General features: G+C 42.8%; 1 protein-coding gene across 8 annotated transcripts in view; it reads left to right on the plus strand.

Annotated features, from left to right (window-relative positions):
- The window catches only part of LOC137348022 (cytokine-dependent hematopoietic cell linker), a 125,401-nt gene that overhangs the window by 34,759 nt on the left and 70,804 nt on the right, over positions 1-19,838 (plus strand). For 6 of the 8 annotated variants that reach the window (XM_068013479.1, XM_068013140.1, XM_068013228.1 and 3 more), the window contains one exon: positions 937-980. The exons of the other annotated variants lie outside the window; for them this stretch is intronic. In XM_068013479.1, the coding sequence (XP_067869580.1) occupies positions 937-980 (44 nt within the window). The remainder of the gene's footprint in view (positions 1-936; positions 981-19,838) is intronic. 8 annotated transcript variants of the gene reach the window in all.

Raw genomic sequence — 19,838 nt, forward strand, 5'->3', positions numbered from 1 at the left:
AATTAATCCTAACAAGTGCCCAAAGGCAGCTTGCTTTATTGATCCCTATCCTTCCTGAACCATGAAATACATATGATTATTGTTAATCGGAGCATGTAAAGATTCCCATCTCACACCAGAATTCAAAGCGTAATCATTCTGCCACTCAACCATCAAGAGCAAGTGTTACAAATACGTTGTTTCTGTGCACTAGTTCCACATTTACCAGCTTTGGCATTTCAGACTCATCATCAGCCCAAATCTTTCATAATTAGTTTTTCAGCATTTCACCAAAAGAAAAGAAACCATAAAAGGAAGAAGAGATTTGGGCCATTCGCTCAATGACAGCCTTTGGTCTCTTAACAGAAAGTTTTGTATAAATTCTCCTTGATCCCAAAGTTAATCAAACCAAACTGCAGAATGATCATCCATTCCCACATTTCCACTCTTCATTCCTTGGGCTATGACCATTCAGAGACAATTTTCTTTCCAACTGGCATCAGCAGCTATTGGGTCCCATGGATTATTTTATCATGTCAGTCAAAATCTATTTTTACTCCCTCTAATCCCATTCTCAAACAGATATTAACCGACTCCTTTTGTTATTACTTTGCTATTTTAGAAATCACTTCTTCTAGCTTAGAGTGTATCTAGAGGAAAACAGCTGTAAAAACAATGCAACTTTCATACTGAAATCTTGGAGTTGAAAGTTATCTCAGGCAATGATGAAAAACAGGCGATATATCAGATCAGCTGCCCATTATACGCAGTGCCTGATGATCAGTTCCACTGTAGATCTGATATCATCCATTTTGCACCACCGAGACGAATTTCTACTCCCTTGCTTCTTACAAGATCAGTGTTTACTGTTGGGTTTTAATAAAACTAATTGACAGTGAATAACTCTAATTTCTTTCTAGTTTATATCCTAATTGCACTTATTTTGTATTTTACTAGCTCCAGACCACAACTGCATGCAGGTTTCCCTGTACATGCAACAGGTATGTGACCTCTCTAAAATCATTATAAGCAAACATGTCCAGTGGTTTTCAAGCGAATGAATTGTCTCGAGACAAGTGGAGAATCAGTATTCATTAAGCATCATGTGCTGGATTGATAACAGCAGGGCATTAATTTGTTAATCTCAGAGTCTGCAGAAAATAAACTCAATATGCAGGTGTCACCCACCTACCAAGACTGAGGCACACATTATTTTGCCACATGAACATTAAAACTCAAAATTGCAAGTCCTGACTGCAAGGACATTTACATAGTACTGGTGTTGAAACAATAGGGTCCCAGTCATTGCTTTCCCATTACACAGAGGAAGTGGTCTGACCAGTTTTAGTCACATGACTATCTAGCCATTGCAAAGAATTTGAACTTCCATCAAAGGATTTTGAACTGAGACAAAGCCGTGTGCTCATGGAGTAGAGATCTCTCCCGGAACTGAAGCAAGATGACCTCTCTCCTGCCTGCTTCCATTCTTTCCCATGGAATTGAATCTTGTGAAAACACATGAAACTCAAAGAGAGAAAAATTTCCTACATGAACAAGGTTTTAAGAAGACTACTGGGCCCCAACGAAAAGCAAGACTACTTACAAAAGAACTACAGTGAGCTCGAAGCACCATAACAAGATATTGCCTCAAGCCCCTCTCTACTATATTTTCCTCTTCTCTTTTCTGTTCCTATCTGCATGTGCATGCTAGCATGGGCATATCATATATCCATAGGCATGAACCGTATTAGAATTTAAGTTTAAGTTTTAATGAAATTTCATCATTCTTCTTTAAACCTCAGAAAGCCTGTGTGAATTGGTTTCTTTGTCTTATAATTGGAAAACTGTGAACAAGGATTCACAAAAAGGGGAGCTCAAAACACAGTGTGTTTAAAATTAAACCCTGTTACACTAAGACCAGGTAAAGACAGCAAAAGACCCCTAGACACATTGCTCACCTGGTCGTAAAGTAAACTACAAATGCTGGTAATCTGAAACAAAAATGCAATGTTAGATTAGATTAGAGATACAGCACTGAAACAGGCCCTTCGGCCCACCGAGTCTGTGCCGACCATCAACCACCCATTTATACTAATCCTACACTAATCCCATATTCCTACCAAACATCCCCACCTGTCCCTATATTTCCCTACCACCTACCTATACTAGTGACAATTTATAATGGCCAATTTACCTATCAACCTGCAAGTCTTTTGGCTTGTGGGAGGAAACTGGAGCACCTGGAGAAAACCCACGCAGACACAGGGAGAACTTGCAAACTCCACACAGGCAGTACCCAGAATCGAACCCGGGTCCCTGCAGCTGTGAGGCTGCAGTGCTAACCACTGCGCCACTGTGCCGCCCTTCTCAAAGCACACAGCAGGTTAGTTAGCATCTGTGGAAAGAATAGATAGAAGAACTGAAAAATGATAAATGAGCAGGTGGTTTCATAGAATCAATAAAAAGGTGAGTGAACGAAGGGAAATAACACACAAATATTCTTAAGGAGACAGTGGAAATATCATTTGAATGGCCTGTAACCATCTTAAAAGAAAAGCAGAATATTTTTAAATGACATATAAGATCATCTTGGGTCAGTCATTAGGAAGACTCATAGAATGATATAGCAAAGAAGGAGGTACTTTGTCTCACTGTGTCTGTGCCAGCTCTTTGAAGTAGTCCCACTCCCCTGCCATGACCCCATGGCCCTTCAAAATTTTTCCGCTTCAAGCATTTATCCAATTCCTTTTTGAAAGTTATTAATGAATCTGCTTTCACCACCCTTTCAGGCAGTGCATTCCAGGTCATAACTTGCTGCATAAAAATAATTTTCCTTATCTCACCTCTTGTCCTTTTCCCAATTATCTTGAATTTGTATCCTTTGGTTATCAACCCTTCAGCTACTGGAAACAGTTTCTTCTTATTTACTCTATCAAAACCCTTCATGATTTTGAACGCCTGCATTAAGTTTCCCCTTAACCTTCTTTGCTCTAAGGAGAAGAATCCAGCTTCTCTTCTCTCGCCATATAACTGAAGTCCATCATTCCTGATACCATTCTAGTAAATCTCCTCTTCATCCTTACTAAGGCCTTGACATCTTTCCTAAAGTCTGGTGCCCACAATTGAACACGAGGGGCCCAATTACTTAAGTATAAAAGTTAAATATTAAAAGATGAGAAAGAAATGAAGAACATGTGAATAGTTGAAACCATGAGAGGTGCAAACATGAAAAAGGGTGAGAAAATGGGGAAAATTTAAAATGCTGAAAATCTACCAATCAAGTCATGAATAAAAATATTAATATTTTCCTAAAATCCAATTTACGTTGCTAATTGGAAATTGGGAACTCTTGAATTTTCCCACAATCCTGTTTCTAGTTAACATGAACATTGTACCCAATTGTATAAGAACTGTGACCTGGATTAATAGTGGCCGAATAATATTTGGAAGACCAATAGGTTATCAATGAGATAGCAGTGAATTGGGCATTGGCTCTTTTCTCCACATTGCCAGATTCCTCTGCACACATTTTCAGCTACCACCATCAGATATCAGGCAATCACACTCATGTAGTAATCATAAACATCAATATAGTAAGGTCAATGTGATTTTCTTCTGGAGTGCCTCTGTCTAATGACATTGAAATGTAAAGTTGTCTCATTATTGCGGCATCCTGATGACCTGTTGTTAATGTTCATTGCTTAATGACAATGATATATACCTGTTGAGGTAATCTACATTGTAAGCAGATTTATCCAGTCTCATGGGTGCTATAAACTTTGTAAAGGTGGAATAGTTCAAGAGAGCAGGGCAGGTGTCAGTCTTTGACAGTCCAATTATCTGTTAATTGGTTTGTGTGATTTCAGTTACATTTATCGCTCTGCTATTTGAACCTTCAATCCATTTATTTTGCTGCAGCTGTCCCCCAACCAACCAAATAGATATATATCTCCTTTCAATGACAAAGAATAACTCTAATTCACTATGACCTGCTCTGCAGGTTTGACTTTGCAAGCTGTCCAGGCAATAGCTGTTGAGCAAAATAGGACGGATGCGGGAAATATGAAAATAAAACCAAAAGAGATGGAAATACACAGCAGAACAGGCAGCATCTGCAGCAACACTCCAGGTCTTCGGCCCTTCCTCAAAAAGAAAGAAAGACTTTCATTCACCTCAGGACATCCCAAAACACCTTAAAGCCAAGGAAGTACTTTTTTGAAGTGTAACCACTGTTGTAATGTCGAAAACGCAGCAGCCAATTTGCACACAGCAAGTTCCCACAAACAGCAATAACCAGATAATCTGTTTTAGTGATGTTGGTTAAGAGATAAATATTCGCCAGGACACTGAGGAGAGCTCCCTTGCTCTTCAAAATAGTACCATGGTATCTTTTACATCCACCTGAGAGAGAGCAAGAGCCTTGTTTTAACATTTCATCAGAAAGACACTTTCAACACTCCTTCATTACTAAAGTGCAGCCTGGACTATGAGCTCAAGTCCTTGGAGTGGGACCTTGAACCCAAAACCTTCTAACTTAGGGGTCTGAGTGCAACCAACTGAGCCACAACTGACACTGTGGTTCATAAAGCTTCTAGCTGTTGAGTTTTTAGTTAGCAACACTTGTTATCCATCAAGGAGTTACTGTTGAAACTTGAGTCTGGGGATTATATCCTATGCCCACCAATGCACTTTTGCATGCAGCAAGATCTACAAACAGCAATGAGATGCTTAAGCCAGTATGTCAGTGTTTTGATTATGTCCATTGGCCAAAGTATGTTAGTTATAACATAGGAGGACATTTGACTAGTTTCAATCCATGTTGCACTGAGTTTGTGATCTGAGCACTGCTGAGTGGACAGGTACTGAGCATATGTTACGGATCTCCCTAAATGGGGGAAGAATAAATTGATATGTGATGGATGATCACTGATCTCGGAGCAGGCCAACTGCTTGTCTTCTAAGCAGAAAGAAGAATATAGGGGATTTGCAAGGAAAAAACGACACTTAAAAACTACTTTTTAAATCAGAGTTTGATGTGTAATTGGAAATTATTCTCCCCCACCCCCCCCGCCCCCATCATTTTCCTCTGCACCCTGCAGCATTCCATAAGCAAGAGAGTGTCCAATTATCAGGCCTCTGCAGCTCTTATTTTCCCAGTACTGTGAAGACTATTTTGTGGTTACTTATTCTTTGTACTTCCCTCCTTCCCTCCCTGATGGGAAGTACTTAACCTCTATATCGTGCCTTTTCCCCATGATAGCCTCACCAATATGAAGATCTCATTGAATAGTAATTAGCATTGCAACTCCACCTCCTAGTATAAATGGCACAGTATACTGAACTATAAATGAACAATGTCACTAAATTGCTGCACTGCTGCAATGAAATGATTTGTCAAAAATACTCAACAGCACATGCAGCATGTCCAATCTCACCACATCATTTGCATAACAGAACTAGTGAAATAACTGGCTTAATCTAATGTCTGTTACAAATTGATATAAAATAGATATCTTTTCAACAAACTTCATGACTTCTCTCACAATCACCAGTGCCCTTGAGAACAGTGGATGCATATAAACAGCAAGACATTTAACAATTCCTTTAAACAGTTTATAAAGGAGAACATTAATGGATATAAAAAAGCTCCTGATCACTAAAACAAACAACTTTCATAAGTCAACTACAACATAACAAAAAAAATTCTTCCAAATTAAAACTGTAATCACAATTGATCAGGAAGGTGCTATGGAATTGGATACGATACTTTCCATCCTCTACATAGATGCTTTGACTCCAAATGGCTGTGCCATACAGCTCCTCACAGCAGTGTGTGATCAAGTTAGGTACCAGTACAGTCCTGGCACTAGATGAGGCTTGTGGTTATTGGACTGAATGGTATTGTTGTTGTGAGTGTTTGTGGCAAAAATACAAAACACAGTTCCAGGCATTGTAGCATAGGAAATGTATTTGATTAAGTGGTGCAGTTTTGCACAGCTTAATTATTATTAATGTGATTGATGTTTTTTCTTCCCTTCTGACTTGAAAGTAACTCATACTGGCATTTGGTTCCATGGGCATTGTTTACCCCACAAGAAAACTTGCCTGGTAATCACCTTCAGGAGTCATTATCTAACACTGTACTCTTGCTAGGGGAGCATCATCCACCGGCAAGTGGATATTGTGAAATTACTCCTTTCATGTTCGAGCCCACACAGGTTGTCAGCAGGCAATTTGACTGTAGGGAACATCACAGCCACACCCAATATTGTGCTCAGGGTACTCCTGCGCAATCCAATAGATGTCACTGGATAGCAATCATGAGTGGAAAACCTGTCAGAAGTTTAACAATGGCCCAGAACTTTCTGAAATAATAAGTGTCTGAATGACACATGCTGTTATTAAAGCACAAATCAGCCAGCAACTTGTGGTGAGGAAGAGATATCCCGTGAATTGTGAATCGCCATAAGTTGCTGGGCGATTTGCACTGCTCCACTATTAGCTTTGTGAAAATAGTATCTTGATCTTATCCTCTCCCTGATTTTCATGAAGTTGCTGTATTTGCACATTAATTGCCCAATAAACCCACCACAAAAAGTTGTTTAATAATTACTGACGTAAGTACCCAGCGCAATGGTGGTGTAGTAGTAATGTCACTCGACCAGTAATCGAGAGGCCCAGACTAATGTCCTGGGTATAGGGGTTCAAATCACACCACGGCAGCTGGTAAATTCAATAAATTGATCAATAAAAATCTGGAATTGAAAGCTAGTCTCAGTAATGGTGGCATGAAACTATCATTGATTGTCATAAAAAAACATCTGGTTCACTAATGTCCTTGAGGAAAGAAAATCGACCATAATTATCTGGTCTGGCCTACATGTGGCTTCACACCCATAACAATTTGGTTTACTCTAAAAACTGCCCTCTGAAATGGACCAGTAAGTCACTCAGTTCAAGGGTAATTAGGGATGGATAACCAATGCTGCCCTGCCAGTGATGCCCACATTATATGAAAGAATGAAAAAAATGTCATGATAATTGTTAATGACTACTAACCAGCCTCAATTATGCAGAAAGTGATCAATTAACAGGTTGTAAATTGTTGTTGTCAAGTTTTAAATATTTATTTTCCATTCTGTCTCTTCTTTCTCTCTCAATCCAATCTTTCTTTATTTCCCTTTATTTCTCTTTCTGAACCTGATTTGACATTAAATTCACCCACTCCAAATCACCCTTCTTATCAATCCTTTCACTGTTTATTTCTCAATCCTTTAATCTCATTGATTAATAAGATACACAATTTGTCCCATTGTTCACCAAGGTCCCAGATGCTTGTTTCCCTTGCTGCACTGCTTTAAGCTTGCACTGCCAGCAAACGTTGTGGGGGATAAATGTTAAACCTAAATGTGTATGAACATGTCTAACTGGCCTACAGCAGCAAAATCTGGGCCAATGTTTATCCTTCCATGTTACTTGGGTGTACAGCTCTGGACCCTCCATTTTAAGCATCAAAGTCTAAAGTTATGCAATGCTGGTGCTCCATAAAGCTGATTCACGAAACCAATTTCTGCTGCTGGAATGAAATAAAAATGTTCCTAACATTTCCAATCACACATTCTTATTCATTTACATTATTAAATGTAACCCTCAACCTAAAAAATAGCTCTAAGATAAATTTGTCCTGTGCCTGCCTAGCGTATTCATGATAGCTAAATAATTTTTGTGAAAAAAAATTATATGGCCAGAATGGAAATCTTTATAATGTGATGTCCTCAATCTGTGGATTTAGCAGCTAGTCAGGACTGGGTCTGCAGCATTAGTCCCTGTTGATCCACAACTGACTACTCTCAAACTAGATCTTCTGCTAAGTGCTCTGTTTGGAAAAATCCTGCTTATTGTATCTGCTTCAAGTGAAATAGTCCCAGGTGGGCAGCTTATATGAAGAATTCATTTGTGAAAATATTTTATAATGCAGAATTCTGAGTAATGTATTGTATCTGGTACAGCTTTCACTAAGAGACTACTCCACAATGAAGCCAGGCCTGACAACAGAAAGTAGGAATGGCACTGCCAATGTGGTAGCAGTTTACAGTGTTACGACCAGGTGAGAAAGGTGTCTCGGGGTCCCTCTCAGCCTTCACCTGGTCTTCCCGTAACAGGGTTTAATTTTAAACACAGTGTTTTTCGCTCCCCCTTGGTGAATCCTTGTTCACCGCTTTTGAATTATAAGCAAAGAAATTACCACAAACCAGCTTTCTCAGGTTTAAAGAAGAAAAGTTGAAATTTATTAAACTTAAACGCTAATTCGGTTGACGCGTATGGATACACGACGCGCCCACGCTAGCATGCACACGCAATGTGCATGGGAGGCGGTGGCATGGTGGTATTGTCCCTAGACTAGTAACCCAGAGACCCAGGGTATTGCTCTGGGAACATGGGTTCAAATACCACCAGAGCAGAAGGTGGAATTTGAATTCAATTAATAAATCTGGAATTAAAACGCTAGTCTAATGATGGCTATGAAACCATTGTCGATTGTTGTAAAAACCCATCTGGTTCACCAATGTCCTTTAGGGAAGGAAATCTGCTGTCCTTACCTGGTCTGGCCTACATGTGACTCAAGACCCACAGCAATGTGGTTGACTCTTACATGCCTTCTGAAATGGCCTATCAAGCCACTCAGTTCTATCCAACCACTACGAAGTCATAAAAAAGAATGAAACCAGACAGACCACCCGGCATCGACCTCGGCACCAGAAACGACAATGGCAAACCCAGCCCTGTCGACCCTGCAAAGTCCTCCTTACTAACATCTGGAGGCTTATGCTAAAGTTGGGAGAGCTGTCCCACAGACTAGTCAAGCAACAGCCTGACATAGTCATACTCACGGAATCATACCTGACAGACAATGTCCCAGACACTGCCATCACCATCCCCGGGTATGTCCAGTCCAAGACCCAGCAGAAATGGCGGCACAATGATAGACAGTGGGAAGGGAGTTGCCCTGGGAGTCCTCAACATTGACTCCAGACCCCATGAAGTCTTATGGCATCAGGTCAAACATGGGCAAGGAAACCTCCTGCTGATAACCACCGACCGCCCTCCCTCAGCTGTTGAGTCAGTACTCCTCCATGTTGAACAGCACTTGGAGGAAGCACTGAGGGTGGTAAGGGCACAGAATGTACTCTGGGTGGGGAACTTCAATGTCCATCACCAAGAGTGACTTGGTAACACCACTACTGACCGAGCTGGCCGAGTCCTAAAGGACATAGCTGCTAGACTGGGTATGCAGCAGGTGGTGAGGGAACCAACAAGAGGGAAAACATACTTGACCTTGTCCTCACCAATCTGCCTGCTGCAGATGCATCTGTCCATGACAGTCTTGGTAGAAGTGACCACTGCACAGTCCTTGTGGAGATGAAGTCCCGCCTTCACATTGAGGATACCCTCCATTGTGTTGTGTGGCACTACCACTGTTCTAAATGGGATACATTTCGAACAGATCTAGCAATGCAAAACTGGGCATCCATGAGGCACTGTGGGCCATCAGCAGCAGCAGAATTGTATTCAACCACAATCTGTAACATCATGGCCTGGCATATCTCCCACTCTATCATTACCATCAAAATGAGGTGTCAACCTGGTGAAGCGACAACCCAGGACTATCTGTGTGCCAAACTGCATAAGCAGCATGTGACAGACAGAGCTAAGCAATCCCATTACCAACGGATCAGACCTAAGCTCTGCAGTCCTGCCACATCCAGCCATGAATGGTGGTGGACAATTAAACAACTAACTGGAGGAGGTGGCTCCACAAATATCCCCATCCTCAATGATGGGGGTGCCCAGCACATCAGTGCGAAAGATAAGGCTGAAGCATTTGCAACAATCTTCAGCCAGAACTGCCGAGTTGATGATCGCGGCCTCCACCTGAAGCCCTCAGCATCACAGATGCCCGACTTCAGCCAATTCGATTCACTCCGCGTGACATCAACAAACGACTGAAGGCACTGGATACCGCAAAGGCTATGGGCCCTGACAATATTCCGGCAATAGTACTGAATAGAACTTGCCGCTCCCCTAGCCAAGCTGTTCCAGTACAGCTACAACACTGGCATTTACCCTGCAATGTGGAAAATTGCCCAGGTATGTCCTGTACACAAAAAGCAGGACAAATCCAACCCGGCCAAATACCGCCCCATCAGCCTATTGTCAATCATCAGTAAAGTGATGGAAGGTGTCGTCAACAGTGACATCAAGCAGCACTTGCTTAGCAATAACCTGCTCAGTGACGCTCGGTTTGGGTTCTGCCAGGGCCACTCAGCCCCTGACCTCATTACAGCCTTGGTTCAAACATGGACAAAAGAGGTGAGGTGAGAGTGACTGCCCTTGACATCAAGGCAGCATTTGACCGAGTATGGCATCAAGGAGCCCGAGCAAAACTGAGGTCAATGGGAATCAGGGGGAAAACCCTCCACAGGCTGGAGTCATACCTAGCGCAAAGGAAGATGGTTGTGGTTGTTGGAGGTCAATCATCTGAGCTCCAGGACATCACTGCAGTAGTTCCTCAGAGTAGTGTCCTGGGCCCAAACATCTTCAGCTGCTTCATCAAAGACCTTCCTTCAATCATAAGGTCAGAAGTGGGGATGGTCGCTGATGATTGTACAATGTTCAGCACCATTCGCAACTCCTCAGATATTGAAGCAGTCCGTGTAGAAATGCAGCAAGACTTGGACAATATCCAGGCTTGGGTTGATAAGTGGCAAGTAACATTTGCGCCACACAAGTGCCAGGCAATGACAATCTCCAACAAGAGAGAATCTAACCATCTCCCCTTGACATTCAAAGGCATTATCATCGCTGAATCCCCCACTATCAACATCCTAGGGGCTACCATTGACCAGAAATTGAACTGGAGTAGCCATATAAATACCATGGATACAAGAGCAGGTCAGAGGTTAGGAATCCTGCGGCTAGTAACTCACCTCCTGACTCCCCAAAGCCTGTCCACCATCTACAAGGCACAAGTCAGGAGTGTGATGGAACACTCTCCACTTGCCTGCATGGGTGCAGCTCCAACAACACTCAAGAAGCTTGATACCATCCAGGACAAAGCAGCCCGCTTGATTGGCATCCCATCCACCACCTGCAACATTCACGCCCTCCACCACCGACGCACAGTGGCAGCAGTGTGTACCATCTACAAGATGCACTGCAGCAACGCACCAAGGCTCCTTCAACAGCACCTTCCAAACCCACAACCTCTACCAACTAGAAGGACAAGGGCAGCAAATGCATGGGAACACCACCAACTGCAAGTTCCCCTCCAAGTCACACACCATCCTGACTTGGAACTATATCGCCGTTCCTTTACTGTCGCTGGGTCAAAATCCTGGAACTCCCTTCCTAACAGCACTGCGGCGGTTCAAGAATGCAACTCGCCACCACCTTCTTGAGCAATTAGGGATGGGCAATAAATGCTGGCCTGGCCAGTGACGCCCACATCCCATGAATGGATAAAAAAAAAAAATACACACATGCAAACAGAGACAGAAAAGAGCAGAAGAAAAATAAAGTGGAAAATTTTAAGGCAATATCTGAAGTGTTTTTGTTACGGTTCTTCGAGCTCACTGTCGAGTCCTTGATTGTTGGTAGATCATGCTTTTCGTTGGGGCCCAGTATTCTTCTTAAACCTTGTTGGCTGTAGGAGACTTTTCTCTCTTGGGGTTCATGTGTCTTCAGTGGATTCAGAGGCTTGTGAGAAAGAGATGGGAGCAGACAAGAGGGATCTTCTCAGTCCACAAGCAAACAGACACTCTACATTCAAACTGTTTGTACAATTGAGAAAGACCCAGGTTGCCCAGCAGGTTAGTCATGTGACTAACTGGTTTGACCACGTCTTGGATTGTATCACCTTAGCAGTCTCTGGAATGCTCCTCTTACAATACCTGGTGATCAAGATCCATTGTGGGTTGAATGTGTCAGGGAATGGTCCTTTGTCCTCCCAATCACCATCTGTTAATATGCAAATGCCTTTTCCAGCCACAGTTGATCTGTTTAACAAGTCCTTTCTTCACTCCAGTAACAGTTTAAAATTAATGTTCGTGACAACATTAATGTGCCTCATTCTTGGCAGGTTGGGGCCTAGCATGACACAGGCCATACTGTTCCTCCTTACTATTGCACATTCAACAGAGAAATCTAGTCAAGAACAAATGAAACTGTTTTTAAATTCTGTTTTGTGATGAAAATGAATTGGTTTTCATTAATTATGCAAGCGTTCCCATCATCATTTCTACCCAAAGGACAGGAGAAATGCCTTTGTGTGCAATGGGGCTGGATTTTATCCGGTCAGCAGGAGTGGGAGTCGAGACATGACGGGCTGAAAAATTGGGGTGGCACACGTGCCCAGAATCCCAACATCACAACGTTAGTTCTGAATTTTGTCAGCGGCGGAAAAGCTCCAAGGCTGCGTCACCGCCACAAAGAGGCGAGACTGCAATTTGAATTGGTGAACAGCTCGTTCGAATGCATCTGCATTGAATTGAAGCAAATTTTAAAGGGGGTTTCAGAATTAGTCAATGGCTCATGGAGATCATGTGCTTTCTGATACCCGGTCGTTTAAAGGTGGCGGCACCGAGGTGAGGCCTCAGTGACACTGCGAGAAGGCAAAATAAAATAGGGTGAAATGTCTGTGATCTTTGTGACCACCAGCTGTATGGATGGAAACAATGGGATTACTTTAACTCCCAAGCAGGAAGATGGTCTAGTGAGCAGCTGGTTTGGTGCATTATCACAGGGAGGCTTCGCAGATTTTAATGGCCGGTCAGGAGGTTAGCAAGAAACAGCTGCCCGATTGTTAAAATCAAGCAGCTCGGAAGTCACCACCGAGGACCCAAGACAATTGCGGCCAGCACTAAGTTGACTCCAGGGGGGTCTTTGAGGCAACCATGGTCACAGGGGCGACAGATTTCAAGGCAGGGGATGCCCAAATTTTCATTGTCCAAAAATACTTGAAAAACAATGTAAAAAAAGTTACCTTGCTATGCCTTTCCTGGTGCCAGATCCAATTCCTGAAACCTTTGAGTTAACGGGGAAGCAAACACTGAGACCCCTGCTCAAGCCTCAGAGCTGATTGTGTCATCAGAGCCTGATTGGCCTACTTAAAGAGGACCCTGTCAGCTTCAGGAAGGTGACCTTGTCACCTGAAATTTAAAATTGCAGTCAGCCAGATGAGGCAGAAATGTAGTGGGTAAGTGCCCAGCTCCAATGTAGCTACCCGGCCTCTCCAGGTTTGAGAGGGACTTAAAATTTTCCCTCTGTAATTTTGGGTCCTGTGCAATCCTATGTTGCGAACAACATTGGGATGTATCAGAAGAGGAATTTGGCTAACTATGTGCAGTGATGCATGCTGGGTAAAGATGATCTGCTGGAACTTCACTGATTCTCTTAAGGAAGGAGTTTCTCGAGAGTTTTTTTTTCTGAAATTGGGCACAGTTTTTGTTTTTTGTCCCCTCTAGTTGCTAGCATTACTAACGATTAGGGAGGATGGTGCATGAGGTTGCATTGTCTATGTGACAGAGTTAGATCTCACGGGCTTGATAGTCTTCTCTTGTTGTACATTTATAAGTTCATATTTGATTTACTCACACTTCTGTCGTGTTTATTCTCCTCCATTCCGAAAAAAACAGTTGGGCTTAACTTATTGAATAATAATACATCAAAAACACTTTGAACGATTGTGTACATTAATTAATAATGCAAAAAAAATCACAATTTAATTTATGTGTCTGTACTGTTGTCAACATGGAAATCTGCATTTCTTTTGAATAAATTGTTTGATTTTAAGCTTTGACACTTCTAACATGATCTGTGGTTCGAATTTTTTTTTATTGTGTTGCAGGAAAAAAGGAAAAGTATTGCATATGTTGAACTGTGATTCTAGTTCTCTTTTATAACATAGTGCTTTGATTTCCGAGAATATTTCGCTTTCAGGTATAATTATCTGATTAAAAATATCTTCGCATCAGGAGCACTGCACAGAAAATTGAAATGTTAATGGATTCATTTTGATGCGGATTATTATATGAAATAGCACTTCACTGTTTCTTTATCTGAATAAGGACGGAGCTCAGATTTATTTAAATAAAAACTCCATTATATAAGTCTCATAACATTTTGAGGAAAATACATTTCATAAAATTACAGTTTTTCACCATTTGTTTGCAACAACAATTTGAATAATCTATTTAAATTACTACTGCTTTTCCAATATTGAGTTAGAATCATAGAATCTTACAGTTAAAAAGGAAACCATTTGGCCCATCATGCCTGTGTTGGTTCTTTGGAAGAGAAACCCAATTAGTCCTACTACCCTGCCCTTTCACAATAACCCTGCAAAGTTTTCTTGTTCAGATACATATCCAAGTGCCTTTTGAAAGTGACCATTGAATCTGCTTTCACCACCCTTTCAGTATATTCCAGATTGTAATAACTCAAAGGTGAGAGATGATAGGGATAGTTCCCCCTTTTTCACCTCTTGACTGACTGAAGACAGCAGCCGGGATTTTATGTGGCCCCCTGAGGCACATAAATATTGCAATGGGTGGCGGGGATGCTGGTGGGTGGTGGGTGGAGGGCCCATCGCCTCACCATCACAAAGCAATCTTCCCAGGGTCGAGATAGGCTGACGACAGCCTTCCCGCCCAGTGGCCAATTAGGCCCTTAGGTGGCCTATTAACAGGGATCTTACCAGTGGCAGGGGTAGGGCGGAGGGGGGGACTGCACCACATGGGGAAGACGCCTCTCCCTGTGGGCTTGTGGCAGAGGTGAGGGGGTCCCTCCTCAGTGAGCTATCTGTGGCCTACGGAGGACTCCCTCCCCATGGACTGCATAACGACCCCCCAGCCCCCTCACCAGGGCCTTCCAGACTGGCCCAGGTGACACCGTCTCACTTACCTGAGGTCCGGGGTTCCAGCACTGGGCCTGGGTCCAAGGCCTCTGCAGTACCTGCAATGGCCACCGCTCCCAGTGACACTGCCGATACTGCTGAGCTGCCAGCCCTCTCATTGGCTGGCAGCACTTGGAGGTGGGATCCCCATCTTTAAAGGGATGGGAAAACTGCCTCCTGAAACTTGGATTTTAAAAAAACAGAGGATCGTTTCGGGATGGGGATGGGCGCAAAAAAGTTGAGGTGGTTTCTCCCCACTTTTTCGTCCCGCGCAGAGAGCCCTGCCTTCAACGCACAATCCAACCCAGCATGCTTTTAAAAGGAGAAGGATTTTTTTAACCCCTGAGTGCTTTAATTGTCAAAAACAGACAAAGGAAAGGTTTTCTCGTAATATTAAAAGAAAGTTAAATGTTTATTATACAACATCCAAAATATACACAACAACACCCATTCCCACACTCATACTGATACACACACTCAAGAAAAGATAGACATGTGTTAGGTCTGGTCATTTTAAAGAGTCCTCTGTTAAACTTGCTTTTCCCCGGGGTGAAGACTTGAAATGATGCAGGCCTGTAATCTTTTCCCTTGTTCACTGACGAAAGACTTGGGAGGTTCAAAAAAATGGCTGCATTGCTGCAGACGGCTCCTGTTATATTCCAATCAAAAATGTCAATGGTGCAATCCTGGTATGATTTCTCAGGTAGAGACTTTAAGGCCAAACTCCAGTCACTGCCTGCATGTAGTTCAAAGCTGGCAATCTTGGGTAAGGTCCTGTCTCTTTGGCATAGATGGATCTCGTTTTTCTGCCCAGAATATACCTTTATTAAGGTTCCTTATCAGAAACTTTGTTTCAGTCATGTGACCATAGTTTGTGTTTCCATGGCCCTCATAAATGGTTTCTGATGGTGAGGTCATTGTTGGACAATGGAGTCTAGTTGTCATTCATCCTCATCTCACCTTAATAAAGTAAAGATTTTCACACCCATTATTTAGAATTTGAGTTCAGAATCAAAAAGTCTGCAACATCATTGTTAGCCCAATCAGTTGGAGAGAAGCAGCCATTTTCACAGAAAAGGTCATTTACATTTTAATGATTTATCAGGGATGTTTCCAGAAAGGTTGTTTGCATTTTAATAACTTCTCCAAGACTATCCAGACATGAAAATTAGCTCAGAGTTCTTGTAGTTCTATGCATATTGGCAGGAAAGGAAGGGTCACCTGACCTCTTACTCCATTTTGTTTCTAAGAAAAGTGTCCATTTCGGGTTTATTTCATAATTTTAGTCTATAGTTCATAAGTTCAGATTGTGTGGGCGTGACACTGCGTAAAAAATTTCTCCTCATCTCTCTCCCTTGCTTCTTTCTTCAATTATCATAAATCTATGTCCTCCAGTTATTAATGCCCTGCCAGTGGAAACAGTAGGCTGAATTTAATGTGGGTGGCTGTGGCCATGATGGAGGGCCAGAAAGCCATGGGCAAACCTGCCTCACCTGTTTCCAGGAGCCCCGATCCGACTCTATGCCCATTCGGCAATTAACTATCTGTCATCGGGGCTCCTGTCCCTTTAAGGGATGAGATCCCACTGTTGGAACTGCATCCAGCCAGGTGCATCATCATGCATGCTGCCCTGGAACCCAAGTGAGTGCAGTGGGGATCACCAGGGCCAATCAGGCAGGACCCAGCAAGCGGGGAAGGATTCATTGTTTGGGCAGGAGGAGGTTGTTTCCATGGGGTGGCCCTTGCCGCAGTGGGGTGGGCCCTCCGTTGGCAACAGAGTGCCAGATCAAGAAGCCCATCCCCTCAAACCCACAGGGAGGCTGCCAGCTTTTACTGGGCGGTCTCCCCATGTGGCGGAGGACCCCCCTACTACTGGCATTCTGCTAGCGGCAGTGGGAAGAGGCCCTTAGGTGGCCATTAATTGGCCACTTAAGGGTCTCGATTGGCCTCTGGAAGGGAAAGCCATCCTCGACCTTCCCATTGCTGAGATAATTGCATGGTGTCGAGAAGGTGATGGACACTCCACCCCACCTTTCCTCTCGATTCTACAAACCCCTCACCTCTCAACTCGCTCCCATGGGGCACATTAAATTCTATCCAATCTCTCCTTATCAACTCTATCAAAAGTCTTCATAACTTTAAACACCTCTATTAAATCTCTAATGAACCTTCTCTGCACTAAGGAGAACAATCCCAGCTTCTCTAAATTCTCCAAATAATGGAAGTCCCTCGTCCCTGGTATCATTCTAGTAAATCTCCTCCGAACCTTCTCCAAGGCCTTGAAATTAAGTTGTGAAGAGGACGTAAGGAGGCGACAAAGGGATATAGATAGGTTAAGTGAATGGGCAAAGACCTGGCAAATGGAGTATAATGTGGAAAAATGTGAAATTGTCCATTTTAGCAGGAAGAATAAAAAAGAAGCATATTATCTAAATAGTGAGTGATTGCAGAGCGCTGAGATGCAGAGGGATCTGGGTGTCCTAGTGCATGAATTGCAAAAGATTAGTATGCAGGTACAGCATGTAATTAGAAAAGCTAATAGAATGTTATCGTTTATCGTGAGGGGAATTGAATACAAAAGAAGGGAGGTTATGCTTCAGCTGTGCAGGGAATTGGTGAGACCACATCTGGAGTATTGTGTACAGTATTGGTCTCCTTATTTAAGGAAGGATGTAAATGCATTGGAGGCAGTACAGAGAAGATTTACTAGACTAATAGCTGGAATGGGCCGGCTGTCTTACGAGGAAAGATTGGACAGGCTAGGCTTGTATCCACTGGAATTTAGAAGAGTAAGAGGTGACTTGATTGAAACATATAAGATCCTGAGGGGTCTTGACAGGGTGGATGTGGAAAGGATGTATCCCCTTTTGGGAGAACCTCGAACTAGGGGTCACTGTTTTAAAAGAAAAAAGGGGTTGCCAATTTATGACAGAGATGGGGAGTAATTTTTTCTCTCAGACAGTCGTGAGTCTTTGGAATTCCCTTCCTCAAAAGGCGGTGGAAGCAGAGTCTTTGAATATTTTTAAGGCAGTGGTAGATAGATCCTTGATAAGCAAGGGGGTGAAAGGTTGAACTTATTGAATGGCGGAGCAGGCTCGAGGGGCCGAGTGGCCTACTCCTGCTCCTAATCCGTATGTTCGTAAATCCTTCCTTCAGCGTAGTTCAAAGAATTGGACACAATACTCCAGCTGAGGCCTAACCAGTGATTTATAAAGGTTTAGCATGTTTCATACTCTAGTTTCTATACATCAAAATATATATTATACAACTTAAGTTTGTGATGAATGAATTACCATTTTTCATCTCCTGAAAGAATAGCCAATCTGAGTTCTTTTATTGTATCATTATGAATAGCATACTGGATTCTTTTCTGCTTAAACTTTAAGAATTGTATTCTTGGTTAATCAAGATTTTTGGTGACATTTTTCCCACTCCCGCCCCTCTTACTCTGAGGCATCTGACTCTCAATGGGATACAATTCCATGGATACCAGCATCTCAGTGGCCATTCTTCATGTGTGGCTCAAGTCTGTAAGGCTGCAATTTTAAGCAGGCATGTGAAGTGTGCTCATAAGCCCGATAATAGGCAATGCAGCTGACCAGGTCAGGGATGTGAAGGCCCTGCCAACCTTCACTATCTGGCTGGTGGGTGCAAAGGGGAATTTGGCAGTTGGAGGTGTAGTCAAGAACCTGTGGGAATGGTTCCTCACAGCCAGTCAGGAGAGGAATTCCAGAGTTCTTATATGTAGGCAATCTGAGAGAGCTGAGGATTCATTTGTAATCTTAGGGGGTGGGGGGGTGGGGCCGGATCTGAAGAAGCCCAAAGACTCCTTGAGGGGCCTGGAGGAGCAGTCCTGTAACTCCTAGTCCCCAAGCAATTCAGAAAGGACATTTTTGAAACATAGCTTGGCATCATCTACACTTGGCTTCTCCCGACCGGGTTCTGCAAGACTTCCCTGCCTTAATGTTATTCTTACGTTGCAGTGGCAATAATGTCTACAGGCCACAACTTTTACATCTTAAGTATGCCCCTGCTTGCTTTTAGCAGGAGTCTAAATCACCACCGTTAATATTACAATGGCTGGAAATGCGGTAGGTTGGAGACAGGATTTCAACTTTCAAGATTTTAACTCCTTGCCTGACCCTTTCTTGCCTGTCGTGAGTGGATGAGGTTAAAATTGAGGCCAAAGTATTGGCAAGTTATTCAACAATGGAGGGCGTTAGAGCCAAACCCAATCCTGATTTCATCCAAAGTCCATTCCGACACCCTTTCCATCAGAGATCACTCAGATCATCTTCAAGTGTGGAAGCCGTGGTTGATTTTTCCCCTTTGTTGTCAGGAGTGCTTTCCCAGCAGTAACTAGCAATTAATTAACTCAGCACAGAGAAGGGGTGCGGGGAAGCTGGGGGGCGGGGGGGGATCATTTTGAATTTGGGTGATAGTGTTGGGAGAAATGTATAACGTGAGAAATGTATAACAGATGCAGAATTGTTATCGTCCATTTTACACTATTGTCCAAAGTCAAAATCACTCCTTTTTTGTGACCTCTTTTGTCATCAGACTTAGTTCAGCACTGGGCAGTGCATTACCAGGAGAGGCTCTCATTTCACTTTAGTTTAATTGCATTTGTATTATAAGTGCACGGTTGCACAGTACCTAATGTCGAACAAGGAATAATGCTGCTGGCAGTTTCACTTTATAATCAGCAATTGTCAAGTGAGAGGTCCTGACAGAGTGCCATTAAATAGATACTTTAGCAAAGCCAAACTTCATGATCACACTGTTCCTTTTCAGACATAATGGGCTTTCTGCTGTCTTACTGATTAAAGCTGTCATTGCTTTTGTCACTTCCTGTAGCAAACTGTCAGTCTCATCTAAAGTTCTGATTCTTTTCAATAAATATTCT

Source organism: Heterodontus francisci, chromosome 1 (genome assembly GCF_036365525.1).
Source record: "Heterodontus francisci isolate sHetFra1 chromosome 1, sHetFra1.hap1, whole genome shotgun sequence".
Lineage (NCBI taxonomy): Eukaryota > Metazoa > Chordata > Chondrichthyes > Heterodontiformes > Heterodontidae > Heterodontus > Heterodontus francisci.